General features: G+C 38.8%; 1 protein-coding gene across 1 annotated transcript; it reads left to right on the forward strand.

The window, feature by feature from the left end:
• Positions 1–964: 964 nt before the first annotated feature.
• On the forward strand, positions 965–27,109 carry LOC122144840. Its single transcript, XM_042756041.1, has 5 exons — positions 965–1,087; positions 2,646–2,940; positions 24,859–25,194; positions 25,900–26,190; positions 26,287–27,109. The coding sequence occupies exons 1-5, from the start codon at positions 965–967 to the stop codon at positions 26,310–26,312; spliced, it is 1,071 nt and encodes a 356-aa protein (XP_042611975.1). The 3' UTR covers positions 26,313–27,109.

Below are 27,109 nucleotides of genomic sequence, written 5' to 3' on the forward strand. Positions count from 1 at the left end.
CATCAGTGGAAAGCCCCAGAATCTCAGGTGGAACATACCATCCCTCCAGAATATCGGGCGTTCCAGGATGTGTTCAGCACGCGGTTGGCAACGAAACTTCCACCTCATCGGCCATGGGACTGCGCTATCGACCTCCTGCCTGGAGCAACCCTGCCCAAGGGACGAGTCTATCCTCTGTCCATCCCGGAGCAGAAGGCCATGGAGGAGTACGTACAGGAAGCTCTCGCTCAAGGATTCATCCGACCATCTACTTCCCCTGCCGCTTCCAGCTTTTTTCTTCGTGGCCAAGAAGGACGGAGGCTTGAGGCCGTGCATTGATTATCGCCATCTCAATTCTCAAACCGTCAAGTTCAGCTATCCTCTTCCCCTGGTCCCAGCTGCCTTGGAACAACTACGTGGAGCAAAGATCTTCACAAAACTGGACTTGAGGAGCGCCTACAATTTAATCCGTATCCGGAAGGGGGATGAGTGGAAGACAGCTTTCATCACTCCTTCCGGGCACTATGAATACAGGGTCATGCCGTATGGGTTATCCAACAGTCCTTCAGTCTTTCAGAATTACATGAACGAAATCTTCAGAGAATACCTTAACCAGTTCGTAATTGTCTACATCGATGATATCCTCATTTACTCCACATCCCAGGAAGAACACATCCAACATGTCATCCTTGTACTCCGAAAACTCCGGGAACACCATCTGTACCTCAAATTAGAAAAATGTGAGTTCCATACGCCCTCAGTCCAGTTCCTGGGATACATCATCGGCCCACGTGGCGTGAAGATGGACCAGGGGAAGGTGGAAGCCATCACACACTGGCCCCAACCTGGCTCCATAAAAGAACTCCAACGCTTTCTGGGCTTTGCCAACTTTTTTTATAGGAGATTCATCAAGAACTACAGTTTACTCAGCTCACCTATAACCTCACTCCTCCGGAACCGGCCCAAGTCTCTGTCCTGGAACCCCATGGCCACTGAAGCTTTCCACCAGCTCAAACAAGCCTTCAAGACCGCTCCGATCCTAGCTCATCCTGATCCCAACCGACAGTTCATAGTGGAAGTGGATGCTTCATCGACCGGGGTCGGAGCAGTACTCTCCCAGCGGCAGGGGGATCCTCCACGACTCCATCCATGTGCCTTCTTCTCGAAGAAGCTATCCCCGGCGGAGCAGAATTACGACATAGGAAATCGTGAACTACTGGCTATCAAGCTGGCTCTGGAGGAGTGGCGTCATTGGCTGGAGGGAGCCAAGGTCCCTTTCGAGGTGATCACTGACCACCGGAACCTGGAATACCTCCGTGAAGCTAAGAGACTGAATCATCGCCAAGCTAGATGGCCTTATTCTTCACGAGATTCGACTTTAAAGTCACATATCGCCCTGGCTCCCAGAACAATAGAGCTGATGCTCTATCCCGCCTTCATCAGGCAGACCCAGAACCAGAAACTCCTGAACCAATCCTCCCTCCAGCCGTGATTGTAAGCTCCCATTCAATGGGACCTTAATCGTCTGATTGAACAAGAAAACCTTCAACACCCTGCTCCGCCGGGAGGTCCAGAAGGGAAACTCTTCGTCCCTCCTCAACATCGGATTACCCTTCTGGACTTAGCTCACACCTCTCCGGGATCTGGACATCCAGGCAGGAGGCGGACCCTCTCGCTCCTGCAACAACGTTACTGGTGGCCCTCGATGAGTCAGGATACCTCCCGTTACCTCAAAGGATGCTCAGTCTGCGCCATAGCGAACACCCCTAGGAGACTCCCGGAAGGTAAACTGGTGCCTCTGCCCATTCCTGAACGTCCATGGACCCATATAGGTGTAGATTTCATGACTGACCTCCCCCTTTCTCAAGGCAATACTTGTGTGCTGGTAGTAGTCGACAGGTTTTCAAAATCATGCAAACTCATACCTCTCAAAGGACTTCCCACGGCGTTTGAAGCGGCGGAGGCACTATTCCACAATGTGTTCCGTCACTTTGGCATTCCAGAAGACATCATCTCCGACAGGGGTCCCCCAATTCATCTCCAGAGTCTGGTCAGCTTTCTTCCGCCTCCTAGGGGTATCCGTCAGCCTCTCTTCAGGATACCATCCACAGACTAACGGCCAGACTGAGCGGAAGATCCAAGAGATCGGGAGGTTCCTGAGGGTCTACTGCCACCGGAATCAGGACTGTTGGAGCCAGTACCTACCCTGGGCAGAATATGCACAGAACTCCCTCCAGCAATCTACCACCGGGCTCACCCCCTTCCAATGTGTCCTCGGATACCAGCCTCCCCTCTTCCCATGGTCGGTGAGCCCTCGGAGGTCCCAGCGGTAGATCACTGGTTCCGACAGAGCGAGAGGGTCTGGGACTCGGCTCACGTGCATCTCCAGCGGGCAGTTCGGAGGCATAAAGAGCAAGCGAACGCTCGTCGAAGACCTACGCCACAATACCAACCTGGACAGCTGGTCTGGCTCTCGACGAGGGACATCTGCCTCCGGCTGCCCTGCCGTAAGCTGAGTCCTCGATACATCGGACCATTCAAGATCGAACGGCAACTGAACGAAGTGACCTATAGACTCCAGCTACCAGCACAGTACCGTATCTCACCTTCATTCCATGTCTCACTCCTCAAACCATTCACTGAACCTTTGTCTCCTCCATCCACAGAGCCTGGTGATGATGTCGTACCTCCTCCCTCCCGCCATCGAAGAAGACAACAACATCTTTCGGGTGAGAGCTATCCTCGACTCTCGACGACGGGGTCCTCAACTGGAGTACCTCGTAGACTGGGAGAACTACGGCCCGGAGGAGCGTTGCTGGGTAAATCGTAATGACATCCTGGACCCTAGCCTGGTCACCGACTTTCACCGAGACCATCCAGACCGCCCCGCTCCCCGTGGCCGTGGTAGACCCCGTCGTCGTTCAAGATCCCAGCCGTCAGGAGCCGCCCGTGGGGGAGGGGGTACTGTCACAGCCACACCATCTACACTCTCTGAATCAGACACTTACGCCACGCCCACTCGTTCCCAATCACCAGCATTCTGAACACCTGTGCATCATCACCAGTGCCACACATAAAGCCCTCAGTCACCATCACTCATTGTCTGGTCTTGCACCGATCTCCCTACTTGCCTGAACACCCTTCGTCAACACCTACCAGAACTGTTGAACCCTCTTCATCCTCCTCTGCCTACCTGTTCCCATCGTCTTCGTCGGAGTCACCATCTGTGTCACCATCACCTCAAAGGAAAGTCGTGTTACCACTGTTTGTCTACGTGTCAAGATTCACCTGTGTCTGAAAACCTCTGATTAACATTAAACACCTTTGCACTGAATCCTCTGTGTCCTCGTCTGTGTCTGACAAACATAATATGGTTTTTGAAATATTTAAACGATAGATGATATGAATAGTAAAGATACTTTTTAACATAAAATATATAAAATAGAATTACAGCCGTTAGATGTATAGGTGGTCATTTTAAACTTTTTTGCTTTTAAATAGAGATATTTTTTGAACAGCTAAACAGAGGCCCTGCAAAATGTCTTTTTCCGCTCTGTGTCTGAAAATAGCATAGATATGTGTAAGGTTTACGACCATAGCAAAAGTCAAATAATTACTATTTCACGGCTAGATTTGCTCCATGTTTGAAAACACCATTTGTGTTTACAGACCATTTTAAATGATGCATAATATAGCTTGATGGCAGTGAAGGGCACAGTTCTCGAATTACATCTCTAGGATGCATGGGTCCGCAGAGGGCATCTGCCTGAACCATCTTTAATGACTGAATACACTCGAGGGTCTTTCTCTGAAAATATTTTTCTAAAAGATAAATTAACTTCATCTAAACTTCACAGCCGTGTCTTTGCTGTGACAAACAAACAAGCTCCTCCGCATATGTGTAAAGCAAAAGAAATATTTTTATTTTTATTTTAAGCATACAGAAAGACTTTGGCAACATGTTTTATTTTGTGTGTGTGTGTGTGTGTGTGTGGAGTTGAGAGAGAGAGAGAGAGAGAGAGAGAGAGAGAGAGAGAGAGAGATGGTATTACAACTTTGAAGATCATGCTAAAAATAAGAACTTTAAAGAATCTAAAGTGTTAAATGCGTAAAAAATCTAATCTAATATAACAATATACATAATATGATATAATATTATATAAACTATATTATATAATATTATATAAAAATATAAATATTATACATAATATAAATTATCATTTTGTTGAAATTTAAGAATCACCGCACATCAGATGTAGTAGGGGTACTATTTATTTAAACTTCACATTAATGTTATGCTTTGAAATAATGTACCCCATTACTTAGATCATGCGGTCTGGAATGCCACCCTCGCCGCAAGGGGTCTGTGAAGCAGCCCCTCAGTTTCACATACAAGAGAATACCCCTACGAGGACCCTGTGAGATTTTGTTTATGATTCAACTTAAACATTTTTTTTTATTTTTATTATTTTATTTTGGGGACATTTCATTCATGTTTGGACATACTTTGCGTAACTCTGTTTATCTCTTAGTCTAAGAAATGTAAGGCATCTTTTTTTATATTTATCATCAGAAATTTATATTTTATATAGTATGTTATATATAATCTCATTTTATGTATTACCATCTTTTTTTAAAAAAAGAAAATTGTGTGTTTTATAAGTTCGATAAACTTAAATGTTGAATACTTCTTTTTAAAATCAATGAATTGCTTTTAGTAGCATGATGTCTGTAACGGGGCTGACGAGTTGTGAGATGTACGAATCCATGTACGAGCTTTTATTAGACAGAGACGTGGTGATAACAGGCATGGGGTCAAACAACTGGCAAACAGGTATTTACTGTATAGGGCAAGACAAAGTACATTCCTAGGGCACGCGTGGATCTACGATGAACAAACAATATCCAGAGGGCTAAGCAAGAGGGGTAATCCGGAATCCAGAGCAAAAGGGTCAAAACAAGAGAAACAGGGCCAGGCAGGAAAAAAGACTAAACTATGAAAAACTATAAACTAAGATAAGACTATGAAAACTATAAACTAAAACAATACTATGAAAACTAGAAAATGAAAACAAGACTATGAAAACTAGAAACCGAAAACAAGACTATGAAACAAACAAGGAATGGCTTGCTATTGCTATGCGAGGGATACGTGCAGAACAATACTCGGCAGTGTGTGAAGGGAAGTCCAGTGCTTATAATGCGTGTTTGATTGATTGTGCTGTGTGTGTGTAATTGGTCTCAGGTGCATTTGTTTTGTTGTGTTTTGTTTGTTTGTTTTGTGTTGTTTTTAGATGTTTTTTTATATTAGTGTTGTTGGTGTAATGGGGGTTTCTCATCTCAATAACAGACCACAGCTGCGGGTGATTAAACGGAAGTTCAGTGACCGGATTATGACAATGTCATATATAATTATTTATTTCCATATTCTTTAACCCCTGGAGTCTGAGTGGGTTTTTTGGGGCACTGGAGATATTTTTGGCAAGCCCTGACATGTGTTTTTTTTTTCAGCATCTTTAAAACGTATTAATGGCTAAAGTCTGAATATACTGTATTCAGCACGAACGGGGCTATAAAAAATATGTGAGCAACATGAATGTATATTCTTTTCTGTGATTTTGAGAAAGCAACGTTTATGCCTGCATGAAAAAATAAAATTAAAGTGTGTTTAAAAATGTGTTTAAGATCAATAAACATAGGTAAATGTTGAATACATGATTAAAATGTATGATAAATGATTTGCTTTGGTTTAGTAACATTTTTGTTACTATGATGTGTTTGCTTTAGTAACATGTTTTATAAGTTCAATAAACCTAAATTGTGAATACTTGTTTAAAATTAATGTTTTTCTTTAGTAGCATGATAGTAACATGCTGTCTTATATTTATTTTCATATTATTTAAAATAGAGATAAGTCTCTTTTTAACTTGATATGTTTATATGTATGTGTGCTTGTTTATATGATTTATCAGAATACAAATTTGTATTTTGGATATTACAATGATATAACAAGTTAAATGCGGTTTATGATGTAATTTCTTGAGTAGTCATAATTCAGATCACTGCATAATTTTATTGTGGTGGTAGGTGTACATACAAATAAATAATTATACTCCTTTTGAAAAAGATCAATTATACTAAATGATCTATAGAATGTTTACTGTAATGTTAGGTTTAGGGGATGATACTGTAGAAAAATCATTAATATAATGTAAATATGAATATAAAAGGTTCTATATATAATGTAGAAAATGTGTTGCGACCAGCCAACAGATTCTATATGAGTGATCTGTTCTCACAAAATGTTTAAAATTGTTTATTTATTATTGACCTTACAACCAATTTCTTTCTCACATCACCATAGAGTGAGAAAGGGGAGCAAAAAATCCCCTGCCTTGGAATGCAACCGGTCATACGGGGCCCCCAGATGAGACAAACTCCCCAGATGTCAGAACAGACCATAAAATCTTTCACCCTAAGTTCACCTGTTGCCGGATGGTCATGTACAGCAACATTTGTCTTCCGTAACAGATGACATAACCAATATTGTAAACAGATGTCATGTCTGTCACATACCGGAGGGTCCGTTGTCTATATAACAAACAGATGTTATAACACTTGTCATAAGGTTAATCCATAATGACATGATATATTTAGGGTTGGTGTGACGAGTGGGGCGGGGCCAAGAGCCGTGGGAACAGAGCGAGGGCCGGTGGAGTGATTGGGAAATGAGCGACACCTGCTCCACTCACCGGTCTAGAGTCCCACGGAGGAGATCAGAAGGATATAAAAGAGGAGCGACGACAGTGAAGGACGAGAGAGGACCAGGCCTGGGTTTTATTTTGTGGTTTGGTTTTTTGTTTGTCTGTTTTATGTTTATTTTGTTATTAAAGCTTTTATTTGAGTGTTCGCCGGTTCCCGCCTCCTTCTTCCCATGAATATGAAGTTTTATATTGTTACACTGGTGTTTGTTACCCGGGAGGAAGGAAGGACGCACTGCCGAAGATCCCTCGCAGCTGTGGTGAATCCGCGGTGCCATCGAGCAGGGCGTAGCAGTCTGGATTGAGTTACCGGGGACGGACAAACTCGTTGCCGGTCCGCCCGCGATGTGGAGGGGCGGCTGCCATCCGTGAGGGAGCGGAGGAGTCGGCGCCGTTCGCCAGGGGGCCGGAGCCTGCTGCCATCCGCCGGAATGGGGAGGAGCAGGGAACGGGGGACTCCTGCCGGCTGCCCCGAAAGCAGAGGAGCCGTCGCCGTCCACTGGGAGGCGGAGGAGTGTCGTGCCGTCCACCGAGGTTCCCGCCTCCTTCCTCCCGGGTTTCGGCACCAGTGTAACAATAAAAACTCCCTATTCATAGGAAGAAGGAGGCGGGAACCGGCGAACATTCAAATAAAGCTTTAATCACAAAATAAACATAAAACAGCGCGACAGCCCCTCAAGGGCAACTGCCGCGCACAAACAAAAACCAAACACAAAATAAAACCCAGGCCTGGTCCTCTCTTGTCCTTCACTGTCGTCGCTCCTCTTTTGTATCCTTCCGATCTCCTCCGTGGGACTCGAGACCGGTGGATTCGAGGTGAGTGGATCATTTCCCAATCACTCCACCGGCCTCGCTCTGTTCCCACGGCTCTCAGCCCCGCCCCACTCATCACGGTTGGGAACCGAGAACCGGTTCTTATTCAGAACCGGTTCTGTTTTTGAAAAGAACCAGAACCGTGAGCTATTTCTAAGTTTCGGTTCCGAAAATGGTTCTGGTGCGACACGTGACCAAGCGCTGTAAGCAGCCTTGTTCTGATGATTCAGCTTTTCCCATAAAGGATGTCACAAACTGAATAACAGAAATGCCGCCCTACCTCTTTTATTACGGAGCACATTGTTTCCAATGACGCACACTCCACAGACTCGCCGCGTCCCATTGCGTCTTTAACTGCCAAACACGTTTCCCAAGACTGTACGCGCACTCACGCCTTTGATAACTGTGCACATTGTTTTGTCCGACTGTACATGTACCTGCAGCGCGCAGCACCTGCCGCCACTTAAATTACATTATAATTGTCCCATATTGTCATTAATATACATGTAAGGAGGCTAAATGACTGCAACCAATGACTTCAACTTGGACCACTAAATAAATAGACTGCTATTGTTATGAAAGTATGAGGGATAGATTTATTTACTGTACAGATCATTTCAAGAGTGATAAACAAAGTGATTTATTTTCATGCATTTTAAATGTTTAAAAATGTGGAAACCACTCATTGCAAAATCTTTTGACTGCTTTATTATTTGTAAAATAGGGGCTTTATGGAGAGTGTGTATACATTGTTATAAGTATAACAGTTTATAGTTCATTAATTTAGAAGTGTCTCAGCCCTCAAGGGACTATTTGGCCAACCAGCTTATTCCTGCTTTAAAAGCAAAATGTTATTGATAGTGTAAAACACATCAACTTTGAAGCACATGCTGATTGATGGAGTAACATTACTTAGCATTACTTACTACCTTCCAGCAACACTACATTCAATGAAGGTTGTTCATTTAAATGGAACCGGAATTGAAACCTGAAAATTTGTATACTGTTATCTATGTTGAATTTTGACATTGCCAACCTTTAAATTAAGTTGAAAGTAAGTTATAAACAGTATTAAACATTGAGTAGTTGAGTATTGTGCATTTTTTTCTTACCACTATTTTTTTTAATAGTTTTTTTAATGAGTTTAATGGAACCGGAATCAGAACCAGAACCGTTAGGTGGAACCGGAAAATTTCTAATGATTCCCAACCCTAGATATATTACAAAATAGATCACAGCTGACGATCATTCACGTTGTAAACATTGAGTCATTTCACAGCTGATGACATATAAGCATGAATTATTACAAACAGATGTTATATCACATGTCATAACAACAGCTGTGACCATTAAAAGGTCAAAGCCATGCTGGTGGGGGAGGGGTAAAGGTCAAAATATCAAAGCCATGTGGCTGATCAGATGGGGGGAGGGGGGCAGGTCAAAAGGTCAAAGTCATCAATCAAAAATTTTGATGTTTGGTGTAGCATATCTCTCTCTGATTTTCATTGTGCTTGTTTGTGTGTGTGAGATAGATTATACTTGGTCATTAGGGGTGTGACGATTTTTGATTGTGGATGATTAAAATGTCTCCACGGTCTGCTTTTGAAGAAATATGTAGTATCGTGCTATAACGCACATTCCATCAGCTGCAGTTCTGGCGCCTCCCTCCGTCTGAATATAATGTACCACGCCACATGCATTCACATCAGTATTAGCTCAGCGGTAGAGTTACTCTCACGGGACACTGCACTTACGTGCAATCACAAAACTACATTATTTGCATCTGTATTAAAGCCATACCGGTTAAACATTTAATTCACGTGCTGTTCTGCATGGGCTTTTTCTGAGCGCGTACTCATGAAGCGTGCTCACACTAAGAGCCTTTTAAAAAGCGCCTGATTATTGACTAAGTTGTCTTTTGTGTCTGATCGATTTCACATATAATACTGTCAGAAACACATGGTTTATATATAAACACAGTTGATTACGTCTAAAATGAAAGTAAACAGTTGAGAGAGAAACGCGTGCAGCTCTTAAAGGGTCAGTAGCTACTAAACATGCTGCCGACTGCCATTAAAGTGATAGTTCACCCCCAAAAAAATAATTTGTGTCATAATTTACTCACTCACATTTTGTCCCAAACCTGTGTTAATTTCTTTCTTGTGCTGAACACAAAAGAAGACATTTTGAAGAATGTGAGTAGCCAAACAGTAGCTGGTCCACACTGACTTTTACAGTAGGAAAAATGTTGATTTCTTTTTTGTGATTGTGAGTAGAGAAGAAGTTTTTGGTAAACACTGACTTTTACGGTTGGAGAGTCTGACTCCCAATCGAAGGGTTGTGAGTTCGAGTCTTGGGCCGGCAGGAATTGTGGGGTGGGGGGGGGTGCATGTACAGTTCTCTCTCTACCTTCAATACCACGACTGAGGTGTCCTTGAGCAAGGCATCGAACCCCCAACTGCTCCCCGGGCGCCACAGCATAAAAAATGGCTGGCCACTGCTCTGGGTGTGTGTTCACAGTGTGTGTGTGGTATTTAAATACCACGACTTTGGTTCAAGTCATCTTTATTTATATAGCGCTTTAAACAAAAAAGATTGCGTCAAAGCAACTGAACAACATTAATTAGGAAAACAGTGTGTCAATAATGCAAAATGACAGTTAAAGGCAGTTCATCATTGAATTCAGTGATGTCATCATGTAGCTCAGTTCAGTTTAAATGGTATCTGTACAATAATTTGCAATCAAGTCAACGATATCGCTGTAAATGAAGTGTCCCCAACTAAGCAAGCCAGAGGCGACAGCGGCAAGGAACCGAAACTCCATCAGTGAGAGAATGGAGAAAAAAACCTTGGGAGAAGCCAGGCTCAGTTGGGGGGCCAGTTCTCCTCTGACCAGACGAAACCAGCAGTTCAATGTTCACTGCTCTGTGTGTGTGCACTTCGGATGGGGTTAATTTTTTTTGTTATGCAGAGCACAAATTCTGGGTATGGGTCACCATACTTGGCTATATGTCACGTTACTTTAACTTTTTTTTAACTTTTTATGTTCAACAGATGAAATAAACTAATTCAGGTTTAAAACAACTTGAGTAAATGATGGTATAAAAATGAAAGACTATGAAAGAATTAAAAGACAGATGACAGAGTTTTTCATTTTTTGGTGAACTATTCTTTTAATGTTAAACTAAACTACAAAACACAGAGAAAAATCAATCACTGCTCATGACTGATGAACTTATCATCAGTCAGTTGCTTAAAAAAAGTATAATTGATTTATATAGTATATAGTGTTTTATTTTAATAGTTGTTCATTCATTTTCTTGAATGTTACTGCTAAATACTGTGCTGCCTGAAAAATAAAGCAATGTTTGTTTTATTTGTATATTATGTGTATTTGTTATGTATATCTTCGTTCTTATTTTCTAATAATGAAGATAAAACAATGACAAAGATTTTTATCTTTGCTCACTTTGGCCTAAATATCTGCCATTCTTTTTTATTCTACATTTTGTTAAGGTGTAAGATGTGTTATGCCTCTGCACTCTTCCATTTTTAGCAAATTTAGAAAACTTTGTCTAAAAACATTTTTTTGTGAAGGTTTGTATTTTTTGTGCTCTGTATGGAACATCAGTGCCTCTTTAAGTGATGAACTCTATTACTTGGGTTTGTTTTCAGGCATGATAACAGACGATTTATACTTGTGCTACAACTTTTTGGCCTGTGCTACAAAACTTTTCAACCTCTGTAGCACCAGTGCTATGTGAAAAAAAAGTTAACGTACAGCCCTGCCACTACAGAATATCAATACTGTGCTTGTGGAACTAATTGTCACTCGTTTTTAAACTCTCTGTTAAAGATAATCCACTAAATACTCACTTCCTCATTACAGAGAAAAACTACATTTAATATATATATATATATATATATATATATATATATATATATATATATAAGCTATGAAAATAAACTAGCTGTCTGTATAATTTAGCAGCAAAAACGATATATATTGAAAAAAAAAATTGGGTGCACATTATACAATTTAAACATGTTTATTCTGTTTGTATTCTTACAAAATACATTCATGAATATAAGATAGATATCATAAGAAAAATGAAAGGCTTCTAATAATCTTTCTGTTTGTGAATTCCTTACTTCCTTAAACTTAAAGTATTATAATGGGAATATATCATCTTGGAGAGAGAGTTTTACCATGCTGACTGTCATAACTGAATGTGACGTGCTGTCATCTTGGAGAGAGAAGACAATGACTGACAGCTGCAGCAGAAGGCAGATGAATTTCTGTAATCCTAAATTCTGTCTCTCACATTAAGATATGGAATGGCTTCAGATGATATAGCAGGGCTCCAGACTGCGAACATTTTTTCAGCCTGTGCAACTAAATTCTGTGTGTGGTCGCACTGGCGCGACCATGGCGTTGGTCAACTCATAAGCACTGCAATTTCTGTTGCATATGAGAAACATCAAAACAGCAAACAAAACTGAAAGCATAACGAAACTTAGAGTGTCAGTACGAGCGCGAAGGTGCGCACACCAAAAATGACGCACATATTGAGGAAACAATGGATGTTTTTTATAGCCGTTAGAGCCAATATTTTAAAAAAAAAAAAAAAAAAAACAAACAAAGAAAGAAAGATGAAACACTGAAAATGGGTATTATTTAACAATCTGGGACATGGAGCCTCATTGAGGTCCACATATCTCTGGGACTGAATGATGTGGGGCCTTGAAAATGAAGATTCCAAAGGAAAAGTTTATTAAAAAACTAAAATCTAAAATCATACTGTGCTATCTTTAATACTTCTTGAGTTATATGCATGCAAACTTTAGAAAAAAAAAAATAGTTATGACACTCAAGACAGATATGTTCAATACAGTCATTTTGACAGAAGGAAACAAGATACATTCCTGGTTTTAATATTATTTGTTCTTCAGACTTTCCTCTTCAAAAGTAAAAAAGTATCATATTTTTGTAATCATTTTTTTTTTTTTTTGTTCTTAAGCCATACTGAATTTCCAATATGTCTAGAACTGAAGCATATAGGGCCTTAAAGGGTTAGTTCACCCAAAAATGAAAATTAGGCCATAAATGAATCAGCCTCAAGGCATCCTAGGGTGTATATGTCTTTCTTCTTTCAGGCGAATCCAGTCAGAGTTATATTAAAAATTGTCTTTGATCTTTCAAAACTGTTTTAATGGCACTCAGCGGGTGTTGCAGTACTTCACAGGGTTGAGTTGATTTGTTGGTCATGTTGGGTTTGGGTTGTTAATGGATGAGTTGATACGATAGTTTTATAGGTAATTGGATATGATTTTTTTGGCCTTTTTTATCGAATCGAGTATCGGTCAGAGAAATTATTCTGTTTTACTTCTGAAGCCATAGAATAGCTTAACGTGAGTGACATATGAATATTTAAGTCCTTACATTAAAGTTCACACAAACTCTTTTCTTCACTCTGGCCATTCTCTCAACCTTTAAACCCTGGTCGCGTTCGGTTACGACAGTCAGCTCAGTAAAGCTCTCTCCAAGATCATTCTGTATTCCCATTATCATATTTGATTTATAAATGCATGTCTATGAATTTGCAAAAAATGTATCTAAAAAAAAAATTATTAAAAAGGACTTTATCTTCTTGCCGGAGTTTAATGTTGTTTTGTTACTTGCTACTGGGATGTCTGTGAAAACAAAACATGGGCATAGAAAAGACTATAAATTGTTTTTAACATGCATAGTTACTGAAATTTAAAACTGTTATAAGAAAGGCTCAATAACTGTTGCAGAGATACAATACACTACGCATCAATCTATCTTCCCTTTTTTGCTTTGCACTTTTTAACACAAAGCACTTAAAATGTGTGCATCCGGTGTGGAGAATGATGCACAACACGTGTGTGTTTGGATGGAAGGATGGAAATCGCCCTTCATTTTGTTTTGCACTAATAATTGCATCTAGCTGCCAGCTGCAATCACCAATAAAAACATTGTTCAATTTTTTTTTTTTTTTTTTTTTTTTTATCGTCGATATACATAGATAAATACAAGTTATAGTATATATTTATTTAATGCCATGTCAGTATCAAAGGATATTTCATGGCAAAAAACAATTTAAAAATACAAGTATAGCATATACAATAAAAACCAGCAAACAAACAGACACAAGTTAAATCACACAAAAAATTTTACATTAACGTGACAAAATTTCTAAAACTTTTCCTGGCAAAATTTTACTAAATAAGTCTTTAAGTGAGCCCACTTCATAAAAAGAGTTTTCTCTTAAACATTAAACAGCTTGGACAGTCGAATAAAACAGGGTTTAACAGAAAGGGGAACCCTGCAAAACATACATTGTCTATATCGTCTTAAATATCGTTTTCGCAAATATTCTTGAAATATTGTGATATAATTTTGAGGCTATATCACCCAACCCTACTTCTGAGTCTTTTAAACAAGTATATATATATTTTTTTTTCATTAAAAACATTAAAGGTTTCTAAATATAAATGTTTAAATTTGACAGAAAAATAGGATGCATTTAATAAGGTTGGAAGAAGTGCCATTAGAATACCAAGGATGCCCCTGCAGATCACTTTAAGGAGCCAAATATCGCCTCATAATTTGAAAGTAAATTATTGTCACTGATCAGAAGGTGCGGTGAGGGTCAGAAAGACAGACAGAGTAAAGAAACAATGTGCAACTTATGTTCAAAGTGAAACTACACTGTAGTCATTCTACATCAGGATATATACAGAAATCATGGAGTTAAAGACCTTTTTTAAGACTTTCCATACATTTTAAGACCTCATCGCCACTCCAAGTTTTAACCGGTTACATTGGCGACACTTCAACATACATTTTACCATACTGTTTGTAGTTAGCACAACTAAACAGACCTACTTTGTGATAACTCCTTATCAGTACGACATAATTCAGAAGGGGGGAACGAAGCACAAGAAACAAGAATTAGACCAATAAACAAAACAACCTGACAAAACTTATTGTGGAGGGAAAATAAGCGCCTCTGTGCTAACAGGGTGATGAGTTCACACAGTATATTCAAAAGATGTAGTTTGTAACATTAACTCTTATAACTGTCTGCAAAACCATAGCTGTTTTGTGGAACTCTTCTCATGACAAACATCTGACTGATCAGACAGTTTGCCTGTGATTACGGAACGCTTGATTTTTGATGCAGACTTGACAGTGTGTCAGTATACTGCACCTGATCCTTTCTGAAATCTCTGAATGATCATGGAAGGTAAAAATAATGATCACAACTTTTAAATAGTTACACTATTTAGCACAGTTTTATTACAGGTAGAATGCAAAAAGTTTTTAGTTAAAACATTTCAATCAAATGTAATTTATGCAATATTTCAGACCTTTAACCCACGGGAAAAATTAGAGGAGCCCATGGCAACAGTTTAAAAAGCAGCCCAATTCGAACAACCCTGCATTCAACACAAGTTTTGCAGGAGTCAGATTTGACTGAGCACGGGTCGAGAGTAAGAACAGATGACTGACAAGATGTTGGAGGATTTGCTCCTCAACAGATTCTGAGCTCATTGATAAATATCTTAGATGTGCTCCCTTCACACAGGGCGCGCGCGCGATCGCCAAATCGAAAGTGAACTGCGACTACTGGCGCTCATTTAAAATGTTATTTAAAATACCCCACATATTGACAGCGGCTCCCTGATGCGTGTGAAAAATTATATACAATATTAGCGGGGAGCGGACGGGTGCGGGCGGGGGGTAATGGTCAGAAATTCAGCGAGAGTGGGATCAACAAGTCTCGCGCTATCACGCAGCAGCGCAGTCAGTCAGTGAGAGACGTCTATAAACCAGAACCCTACTATTCGGACAAATACACATAATGAAAAGAGTTACAAAATTTAATACCTTGGAAAATGGCATTTAAGGCTTTGACATACTTTTGTAAGGGCCTTAATTTTCTCTAAATTGATTTATCACACTTTTAATACTTTTTAAGACCCCGCAGACACCTTGAAAAAAATTAATACCTCATGTTGATCTTTATTTTTTTTTTAATCTGAAAAATGGTACTTCCGCCCCTTCTCTCCCCTAATTACAAACAATGGAAGAGAGCATGTCCAAATTCGTCTGGACGCATGTGATATTTGTTAGTAATGTAATGAAGTTTAAGAAGGTATGAACATCTTCTATTGAACACAACTGTTTTCGACGTCAAACTAAAACCGAAACTGATTTAAAAAAAAAAAAATGAAATCGCACACTTACCGCACATTAGAAGAAAAATCTGAAAAAAAATGTAATAAGGTCTTCATTATTTTGAAGATTCCGGCAAATTAGATTTCGATGGCTATTATTCTGGTTGATGGTTGATGAACCACACCCGTCCACCACCGCGATCAAGTGAGCCGCCGTGGACACCCGTGCTGTGTCTGAAATAGCTCACTCGTTCACTCATTCACTAATCCCTATAGTGTATGACAGTTGAGTGGACTATATCAGAAAGGAGGTGAACGAAATAAGTGAACGGATTCGGAAGGTGACATTACACTGCGCGTGAGACTTGAAGCGGTTGCAAAAACATCGTCATCGGCGTTGCACAAGATCCCGGGCCCTATGCATAGGCAGTCCTGATGGGCCCCTTATGAAAATATCCAGGTAAAATAAAATATATTCCAGACTTTTCAAGGGCCCTCTCTTCCTTTGGGGCCCTGGTAATCAGTACTGGTTTTACCCCCAGTCCGACGCCCCTGTTGGGGCCCTGGTAATTTTTATTTTTTTTATACTATTAATACCAGTAACACTCAAAATTACTTTATTGTAATTATACATACCTCCCCGTCAGCTTTGTTTTTTCAATTATGGTATATTATTTATTTGTTTTGTAATGCTTTTATGTTTATAATCATATTATTTAAAATACTGAGAACAAAAATAAAACACACATTAACACGTTCACATTTTTATGTAATTTTTTTTTTTTAGTGTCCTACGGAGCCCCTCTGGTCCCACTTTATAAAAAAAAAAAAAAAAAAAACTTATCTTGTGGCCTCAAGATAAGTAACTCGTGGCCTCAAGATAATAACTCGTGGCCTCAAGATAAGTAACTCCTGGCCTCAAGATACTAACTCGTGGCCTCAAGATACTAACTCGTGGCCTCAAGATACTAACTCGTGGCCTCAAGATACTAACTCGTGGCTTCAAGATAAGTAACTCGTGGCCTCAAGTGCTAACTCGTGGCCTCAAGATACTAACTCGTGGCCTCAAGATAATAACTCGTGGCCTCAAGATAAGTAACTCGTGGCCTCAAGATACTAACTCGTGGCCTCAAGATAAGTAACTCGTGGCCTCAAGATACCTAACTCGTGGCCTCAAGATAAGTAACTCGTGGCCTCAAGATACTAACTCGTGGCCTCAAGATAAGTAACTCGTGGCCTCAAGATACTAGCTCGTGGCCTCAAGATACTAACTCGTGTCCTCAAGATACTAACTCGTGGCCTCAAGATAAGTAACTCGTGGCCTCAAGATACTAACTCGTGGCCTCAAGATAAGTAACTCGTGGCCTCAAGATACTAACTCGTGGCCTCAAGATAAGTAACTCGTGGCCTCAAGATAAGTAACTCGTGGCCTCAAGATAGTGAAGTGTCTGACACATGGACCCTTTGTTATTAAACTGGACCCTGTACTGTAGTGCAATGTAATACTTCACATTCTGTGCAATATTCTCTGTTTTAATATTCAGTGTAATATAGTTTGCTGCAGTTCTGCTTCTATTTATTTACTAGTACTGTTCATCACAATCAATTCAATTCTGTTAATACAGTAATTTAAATCTTGTAGGCTGCATATCCATAGTTCATCACAATCAATCTTCATATTTTATAGCATATGTTTTCTGAGTTAAAACAAAACCAAGTAATTGCAATGATACATAATACAACACTAATCTTTGTATTAATCTTTGTAACATTAATCTCCTCAGATAACATAGACGCCTGACAACTTTGTTGTTGTGATTAACGTAAACACACAATTCATACTTTGCAGTCACTTGACTACCATGGATACCTGGCGGGCAACAAACGCATCCAATCGCACAACAACTATCTGCCATGCAGGCGACGATTGTTTACACCTCAAAACACCAACATTTATATATTAAAACTGGCAACGTCCTGTCAAGATCCTAATTCATACTTTGCACATTACGTCACAAGTACTGGCTGGGAAATACCGGGAAATACACATAAATACATACGGCCCAGACGGAGGTACAGTGACCTAAGCCTAGAACGCCCTCTGCTGACGTTTTTATCGTAGGCTACACGGACATGCTTTTCCAAAATGTGAAACACTTCAATAATTAATGAACCAGTCTGCACACTACTATAGGCTAACTTAAAATCAGAATCAGAAATACTTTATTGATCTTAATTGATATTGATAACTCGGGGGGACAATTCTTTTGTCACAGTTGATGTGCACATCAAGACATTTAAAGGAATATAAATAATAATAGAAGTTGGTAAATAAACAAGTAGCCTATATACATGTAAAAAGTATAAATATATGCTATAAAATATGAAGAAGAATTATATAAAGGACTATGGATATGCAGCCTACAAGATTTAAATTACTGTATAAACAGAACAGAAGATTGTGATGAACAGTACTAGCAAATAAAATAGAAAGCAGAACTGCAGCAAACTATATTACACTGAATATTAAAACAGAGAATATTGCACAGAATGTGAAGTATTACATTGCACTACAGTACAGGGTCCATGTGTCAGACACTTCACTATCTATATATGAGGGGCCACGAGTTAGTATCTTGAGGCCACGAGTTAGTATCTTGAGGCCACGAGTTACTTATCTTGAGGCCACGAGTTAGTATCTTAAGGCCACGAGTTAGTATCTTGAGGCCACGAGTTACTATCTTGAGGCCACGAGGTTAGTATCTTGAGGCCACAAGTTAGTATCTTGAGGCCACGAGGTTAGTATCTTGAGGCCACGAGTTACTTATCTTGAGGACACGAGTTAGTATCTTGAGGCCACGAGTTACTTATCTTGAGGCCACGAGTTAGTATCTTGAGGCCACGAGTTAGTATCTTGAGGCCACGAGTTACTTATCTTGAGGCCACGAGTTACTTATCTTGAGGCCACGAGTTAGTATCTTGAGGCCCACGAGTTAGTATCTTGAGGCCACGAGTTAGTACCTTGAGGCCACGAGTTAGTATCTTGAGGTCCATGAGTTACTTATCTTGAGGCCACGAGTTAGTATCTTGAGGCCACGAGTTAGTAGGATCTTGAGGCCACGAGTTAGTATCTTGAGGCCACAAGATAGTTTTTTTTTTTTTTTTTTTTTTTTTTTTTGACAAAGTGGGACCAGAGGGGCTCCGTAGTGTCCTGAAACTCTCCCCGAGCAGCGTTTTGAGCCCAGATAAGATAATGGTCCATTAATTTTTTACATCAGAATGAATGCGATACCTACAGGTGATTTACGGACATTTGTAAGTTAGCCACCAAATTTATCATCATTTGTGTAAGTTAACAATGATGCCACCTCAGTAAATTAGTAAAATATTAAACTGAGTTATTAACTACATAATATATATTTTAATATGAATAATGTATGAAATAAACGTTAAAGCGGAAATAATATAGATGTAAATGGCATTCTTCATTCAAACTCGCTCGCTCCCGCTCTCTCTTCTAGCTCGTCGCTACTCCGCATTGGACTGTGGGAAATAGTGCTTCAGAGAGTGTACATCAGTTGTACACTCGAAATCAGAATGAATTGTGGGTAAAAAGTAGTGAACGAATGTAGGGGAATGATTTTTTTTTTTTTATTTTTAATGGCAGTTGGCAAAACTACTTTAAAGGTTTCCGCCACCTACTGGAATGGAGTGTGGAGCATGACGTAGATTAATGACAACGTACCTTAATTTTATGACTAGTAGCTTATGATTCCATTGTAATGCTGAAAATTCATACAAGTAATGCGTTTATATTTACATTATTATATGAAATCACTCCTACTACAGCCAGCCATTGAATTACTATGGGTCTAGAAAAAATGCGTAATTTTTCTTTCAGGTAGGCTATACCTGTTTTATTATACAGATGTAATATTTACTTCATTCTATTTATTTTTTATTTATTTATTTTATTTAACTAACATACTTCTAAGAATGAAAATACCCGTATGTTCAATAATAAGTAAATAAATAAACAAACAATCATGGTTGTAGCTTACACATGATAATTATTTAAATAATCATATATTTTAAAAAGAATATCATTAATTTCATGAATATCAAGGACTTTTGTAAGGATTAATCCATTTGACCATTTGATCAATATGTGTCTATTCATGAAATATATGAGATTTTACATATTTTACATCACAAAGTATAATATGCAAAATATGAAAAGTGAAAGTGACGTGACATACAGCCAAGTATAGCGACCCATACTCGGAATTCGTGCTCTGCTTTTAACCATCCAGATGTACACACACAGCAGTGAACACACACACACACCGTGAACACACACCCGGAGCAGTGGGCAGCCCATTTATGCTGCTGCAGCGCCCTGGGAGCAGTTGGGGGTTCGGGTGCCTAGCTCAAGGGCACCTCAGTCATGGTATTGAAGGTGGAGAGAGCGCTGTACATTCACGCCCCCCACCTACAATTCCTGCCGGCCCAAGACTCGAAACTCGCAACCCTTGGATTGCAAGTCCAACACTCTGACCGTTAGGCCACGACTTCCCCATATGTTTTATGTGAATTTATAAAACTGTGTATACCTTCACTGAGGTACTCCTTGTAGGCTACTTATACGAAAACTGCTTACATAAGGGAAAGTTCACCCAAAAATGGAACATTGTGCCATCGTGTCATCTTCAAGTTGCAAAATAGTTTCTTTCTTCTGTTGAACACAAAAGAAGATATTTTGCTCAATGTTGGTAACCAAACAGTTAAATGCGTAATTTTCTTTCAAGGTAGGCTATAACTGTTTTATTATACAGATGTAATATTTTCTTCATTCTATTTATTTTTAATTAACTTTTATTGATACAAAATACCCTGCTGGGTCACCTTAAAAATAGCTGCTCTTTGTTCTGCACTATGTTCCACCATCTTAAGACGAAAAAACTGATTTTATTGTGTTTTCATATTGAAGAGATTATAAGCTAGACACAACTTTTTGGGGGTTTGCATCAAATGTTCTTTGACTTTTATGCATAATTAATTTGTTTATAAATAAAGATTGATCTGTTGAAAACAGATATTTTGAGTTAGATGCCAAATGTTCTCCTCCTATTCAAATTTGACATTGAAGGGGTGAATACAACATATTTGGCCAACGGCAACTACAGTTTCCGCACATTCTCATACAATTTTCAAGAAAATAAATTAGTAAAAACTGGGGGGAAAAAAAATGCAGAACATGTTCACATAGGACACTGTTAACATGACTATATGCATGAAACCATTCAGAAAAATTTGGCAACAAATGGGTTAAATTAAAATCTTTTAACCAGAAAAGTATTTAAACAAGGACACAGTTATTCTATATGTACTTCATTATGTGATCTTTAAATGACATTTATTAAACCTATTGCTTTCAAATAACTTATAATTGCATAATATACTTTATACTGTGCTGGAGCATTCTTTAGTATTGTCTTAATTGTTATATTTTCAATAATCAAAAAAAAAAAAAAAAACAATTCAATTAATGTAACAGGACATGTTCCACAGTCTCTGGTATACCACATTTTGTTGCAGTTACCTGTTTCATGTTTACCAATATTAAATAGTGATTGATTAAGAGCTGTATGACCAATACGGGAGTCTAGATATTATTGTGTTCCTCTTCCTGATTCCAATGTTTTTCCTTCTGATTCCAACTTGTTTTTGAATGTTGTATATATAACAACCCATTATCTCCCCATTTGTCATTTCCTAGTCATAGCCCCTCTAATTATTCCTTTAATTTCTGCATTACTTAGTGATATGTTTATATCTGTATCGTTACAAACCCCTGTTAAGTTTAGCCAGAAAGGAGGATGCAGCATAAACACGTGAATCCAGATGCCAGGCAAAAATATTGATTTTTTTATGTATGTATGGTGCAGCGCACAAATGGAAAAAACACATATCCAAGCAAAAACGGGAAACACAAATGAACGTAGAATAGCTAGCAAAGGATAATATACTTCCCCAAACCACGGAGCAACTCCAAGGTATAAAGACAACAAAAGGGAAATAACAAACCCAAAATTAAAGGAAAAGGAAAAGGGGTAATAAAGCTTGTTTGCTGGTGGATCTCCTTCCCTTCCCTTCCATGCTCCGTTTCAGCGTCTTTTCTATAGCTAGTAATCACTCATTCCATGAGACGCAGGTGCACCGGGGCAGACCTAAACAATCAGACTCAAAGAGAAAGATTAGGGGAGACATGATGTTACATGAAGGAAAATGAACACACAAGACGTAGGCCGTAACAGTATTGGTTTGTTTTGGTGCCTTCTTGGCCATTTGATCAGCTTCCTAATTTCCTTCCATCCCAACATGTGCCGGTACCCATAAAAATTATATACTTAAAGGGTTAGTTCACTCAAAAATGTAAATTCTGTCATTAATTTCTCACCTTCATGTCGTTCCAAACCCATAAGACCTCTGTTCATCTTCAGAACACAAATGAAGATATTTCTGATACATCCCGAGAGCTTTCTAACCCTCCCATATACAGCAAAGGTCCTTACATGATCAAGGTCCAGAAATGTAGCAAGAACATCATTAAAATAATCCATGTGACATCAGTGGTTCAATAATTTTACAAAGCTATGAGAAAACATTTTGTGTGCAAAGAAAACAAAAATAATGATTTTATTCAACAATTTGTCTCAGATCTGATCAGAAAAATTCACCTCAGATCTGGCAAATTGGGCACATATTCCTACTTCTTTCCATGCAAGAATATCTTTTGTCAAAATGAACATCCTTTCTCGCGTTCATTTCTATTCCTCTATGATTCCTCTACTCCGACCTGCTGGCTATTGCAAAAAAACTTGATTCAGTAATCTCTCAATATATTTGGAATGATAAACGCCCCCGAACTAAATGATCTACTTTACAGCGTAACAGATCAGATGGTGGCTGATGCTTTCTAAATTTTAAATTATACTCCCATGACTCCTTTGCAAATCCCTTGCGAAAAGTTATCTCTCTCCACTTATAATTCTGTTATTTCTGCTTAAATTATTTTACTGATCATACTCCCTTAATTTTAACTGTATTAGCTATGTAAACACTTGCATTTTTACAATACTATAAGTGTGTCCCATCAGGTAATGAAATGTTCGACACACACTTGTATCCTTCATCCTCACTTGAACACTTAGGCCAAATACAGGAAATACATTGAAGTAGTCAAGTAGTCAAGTGCAAAGACTGCTAGTGTGGGTTTTTAGACAAGGCATAAGAGGTTCACTGTATAACTCTCGCGCAAAGTTTGCACATTGCTTGTGTAATATCCATTGGCTTGCCTTCCTGCTTTAAAACAAATATTTACAATATTGCGACATTTGTGCTCCATCCGTTAGTTAGCCTAGTGCCCACTCAACTTTGCCCGGGTCTGCCCAAAAAAATAAAATTCTGGCTACGCCACTGTTTCGACACACACTTGTATCCTTCATCCTCACTTGAACACTTAGGCCAAATACAGGAAATACATTGAAGTAGTCAAGTAGTCAAGTGCAAAGACTGCTAGTGTGGGTTTTTGGACAAGGCATAAGAGGTTCACTGTATAACTCTTGCACAAGTTTTTGCACATTGCTTGTGTAATATCCATTGGCTTGCCTTCCTGCTTTAAAACAAATATTTACAATATTGCGACATTTGTGCTCCATCCGTTAGTTAGCCTAGTGCCCACTCACCTTTGCCCGGGTCTGCCCAAAAATAAAATTCTGGCTACGCCACTGGTTAACACAGAAAAATCATTGATAATAATGATAAAAAGGTAGCACAAGATCGAAAGAAAAGAGATATACATAACATGCCTGATGGTTATAATGGGCACAAGACAGTCAGTCCATGGACAACTCTATGGGAAAATGTGCCTGATGGTTATAATGGGCACAAGACAGTCAGTCCATGGACAACTCTATGGGAAAATGAAAACTTGAAAACTTGGCAGGTTTTGTCATTGGAAAATTATACTGCCCAAGCACTAGGTTTAATTACAGAAGAACTGAAGAAGATGATGAGAGAAGCAGTTTTTCAGAATAGACTTGTCCTCGAACTCTTGACCTCGCAGCAAGGAGGAGTTTGTAAAATTTTGGGAGTATCTTGTTATTTTTATATTCCTGATAATTGAGACAACATCACGAACATCATAGACCATATGAAAGAATCCATTCCGGAACCAAAGAGGGATGACTCTTGGTTTGGTGGGTGGGGTGGGGGGTGCAGGGATGCAGGGGGGAAGGGTAACTTGGATTTTCCATACTGTTATACTTGTTGTCCTATTGATGTTGATTTTTACTACTGATAGCCCCATGCTTAATGCAATGTATTAGCAGTTTAATTATGCACTCTATTACAGCTATTACAACAAGAGATACATACCAGGCATTGCTGCAAATAGCTGATCCTGTGCAAACAATTGCTACAGATGTTATGCAACTAGATATCCGGAACCAGAACTTATATTTCCAATCTCGAAGGCTTAGAATATACTTTTATTCTAACAGAAAGTATTTCCATTCTCTTATTTCATTGACCAAACAGTCATTCTGAGAAGTCATAGGCTATTCAGTCTGTGAAGGGAGCAGCTACTGGAGGAGGGAGTTTATTCACACTCACTGCAGAGATTCACTGAAGCACTTTGTTACAAAAGCATTTTCAAAAGTCAGAACTCCATTATTATAAACCTCTTGTGAAACTCTTCAGAAAATGTTTGAGATGTTTTATTTTCTTCTGCTTGTGGAGTCCTGCCGGGTAAGTATTATGGCTTCAGTTCTGTTTGTATGATCAAATATCTGTTTATATTTATTTTCATCATTCATTTGGCCTCTAATATTTTCAAGTGTTATCTGACTAAAGTACTCAAGTACGTTTGTGTTCATTCTGAATGTTCCCCTTGGTCTCTTTCAGTATGAGGTTTATTCAATTATAAACTCAAATTGGTGCAAAGTGAAGTGTTATTTTGCATTGACAAATAGTTGATAGTTTAGGTTTAAAACAAAGTCATTTTAAAAGGTCAAAACATTATTCTGAGTAACAGTTATTGTTTGTTGTTCAGGTGTGTTTGGTGTTGATGCAGTGCAGTCAGTATCAGTGACGGAGGGAGAATCTGTCACTCTAAATGTGACTGATATACAGATCAATGATGAGATCGAGTGGAGGTTTGGACAAATCCTCATTGCTGAAATCAACAAAAAGAACTATAAGAGTACATTTTATGATGATAATGCTGATGGGAGATTCAGAGACAGACTGAAGCTGGATCAGACTGGATCTCTGATCATCACAAACACCAGAACCACAGACTCTGGACTTTATATAGTATACAGCAGCACAAGAAATACTCTGCTCAACACATTTAATCTTACAGTCTTTGGTGAGTCGAAAACACTTTTCATACTCTCACTATTTAGTTTCTCTTTAATTTCTCTACTAATGGCCAACACTGCATAACATGAAAATTGTTATTTTTGTCTTCTTTCTTATATTGTCATCTGAAAGTCATGAACATTTCCAGCACATTTTTTATTATTTGATAACAGCTTGTGGTGGAAATTACATTGTAGACATTTTTTTGCAATGTCATGTTTTGTTTTTTTGTGTAAACAGTTGTTTACAACAGTTGTGTAAACAGGAATCCACCTTTATTTCTATAGTGATTTCACAGAGATAAACAGGCAAACAACAGAATGAATTACAGAAACTCAACTATGAGGACAATTCAGATTCTGCTGAAAGCAGCTTTAAAACACAATGGTGTCATTATTTAGCTTGAGTCAGTTCAGTGCTGGTTCAGTTCAGATCAATACCAGTGTGAAGTTCACCAGTTTGAAACAAGTTTAATTCAACTTTAAGCAGCTGTACAGAAAGCAGAAGTTCCCTTATACAATTAATTTAGTGTTGATTCAGTTCAGTAATGGTGTTGAATCCTTTATAAATGTTGAGAGAGATCAAGACTGTTAGTATCAGACTCTCACTGAGCTGACATCACAATTTACACTCAACACATCAAATAATGAACAATTAAAATTGCCCGTTTGCTTACTGCGAATTAGATTTGTTTCCTAATATCTCTTGTCAGCTCCTCTGCCTGTTCCTGTCCTCGGCATTTACTGTCCAAAAAATTCATCATCTTCTTCATCATCTTCATCCCAGCAGAATTGTTCATTCCTGTGTTCAGTGGTGAATGTGAGTGATGTGACTCTCTCCTGGTACAAAGGAAACAGTTTATTGTCCAGCATCAGTGTGTCTGATCTCAGCAGAAGTCTTTCTTTACATCTGGAGTGTCTGGATGATTCGTACAGCTGTGTGGTGAACAATCCCATCAGAAACCAGACTCAACATCTGGACCTCAGCCAAATCACATGTTCAGGTATCTCAGTGGTTCTCTATATTTATCTTCTTTCCACAAACTAGACAAATCAAGTTTCTGTTTTGTAATGTTTGCTCATTTCTTCTCTCTCATAAGACTGTCGCTGTTTGTGGTTCTACTGAAGCTGTGATCTGATTGGCTCTCTCTGCTCTAGCTGCTGTGGCTGCTGTTGCTGTGCTGGTTTATGACATCAGATCCAGAAGTCTTCAACAGAAGAGAGAGCAGATTTCACCATCACACAAAGATTAAACAGATTTGCAGGAATGCAGAGATGATTTTGTACCACTGGAGACATTATGACATTATATCTCCTTTGAGTAAATGAGCAAATGTAATTTAAGTGATTTTGAATTCATTTTCTTTAAATGTAAAGTTCATTCATTTATATTTTAATGTCACTTTTATTTTTTAACAATATTATTATTTCTAAAGTGGTTCTGTCTGCTGTTACAAGACAGTGTTAACATCCTGCTGGTGTCTTGTTGAATTTTACTTTTTACTTACAGTTAAGCATTTTTTCTTCTTCCATGAAACATATTAGACACTGCTGGCCAGTTATTGCAATAATAAATAATAAAAAAAATGCTATTAGAATGTCAATTGAAAATAACATTTTAATGTTATTATAATGTTTGGTTGCAACTATTACATGAAAACAAATTGCCAAGAGAGAAACATTTCAGTGAATATATATTCAAACCTTGCAAATGTCTTTTAACATGTCAGAAACATTAATCTATATATAATCATTGGGCATTTCTGTTGAGAACACACTGTGAAACAGTTCTAGGAAGATGTCGACCACTGGACTGAAGAAAAAACCATTGGGTTTGAACTGTGGTGTTAAAAAAAGGTGACCGCAGCCACACAATCACAAAAATAAATGTGTGAGCTTTAGTCACGTCAGTTCTTTAGTTTA

The sequence above is a fragment of the Cyprinus carpio genome, unplaced genomic scaffold (assembly GCF_018340385.1).
Source record: "Cyprinus carpio isolate SPL01 unplaced genomic scaffold, ASM1834038v1 S000006776, whole genome shotgun sequence".
NCBI classification, from domain to species: Eukaryota; Metazoa; Chordata; class Actinopteri; order Cypriniformes; family Cyprinidae; genus Cyprinus; species Cyprinus carpio.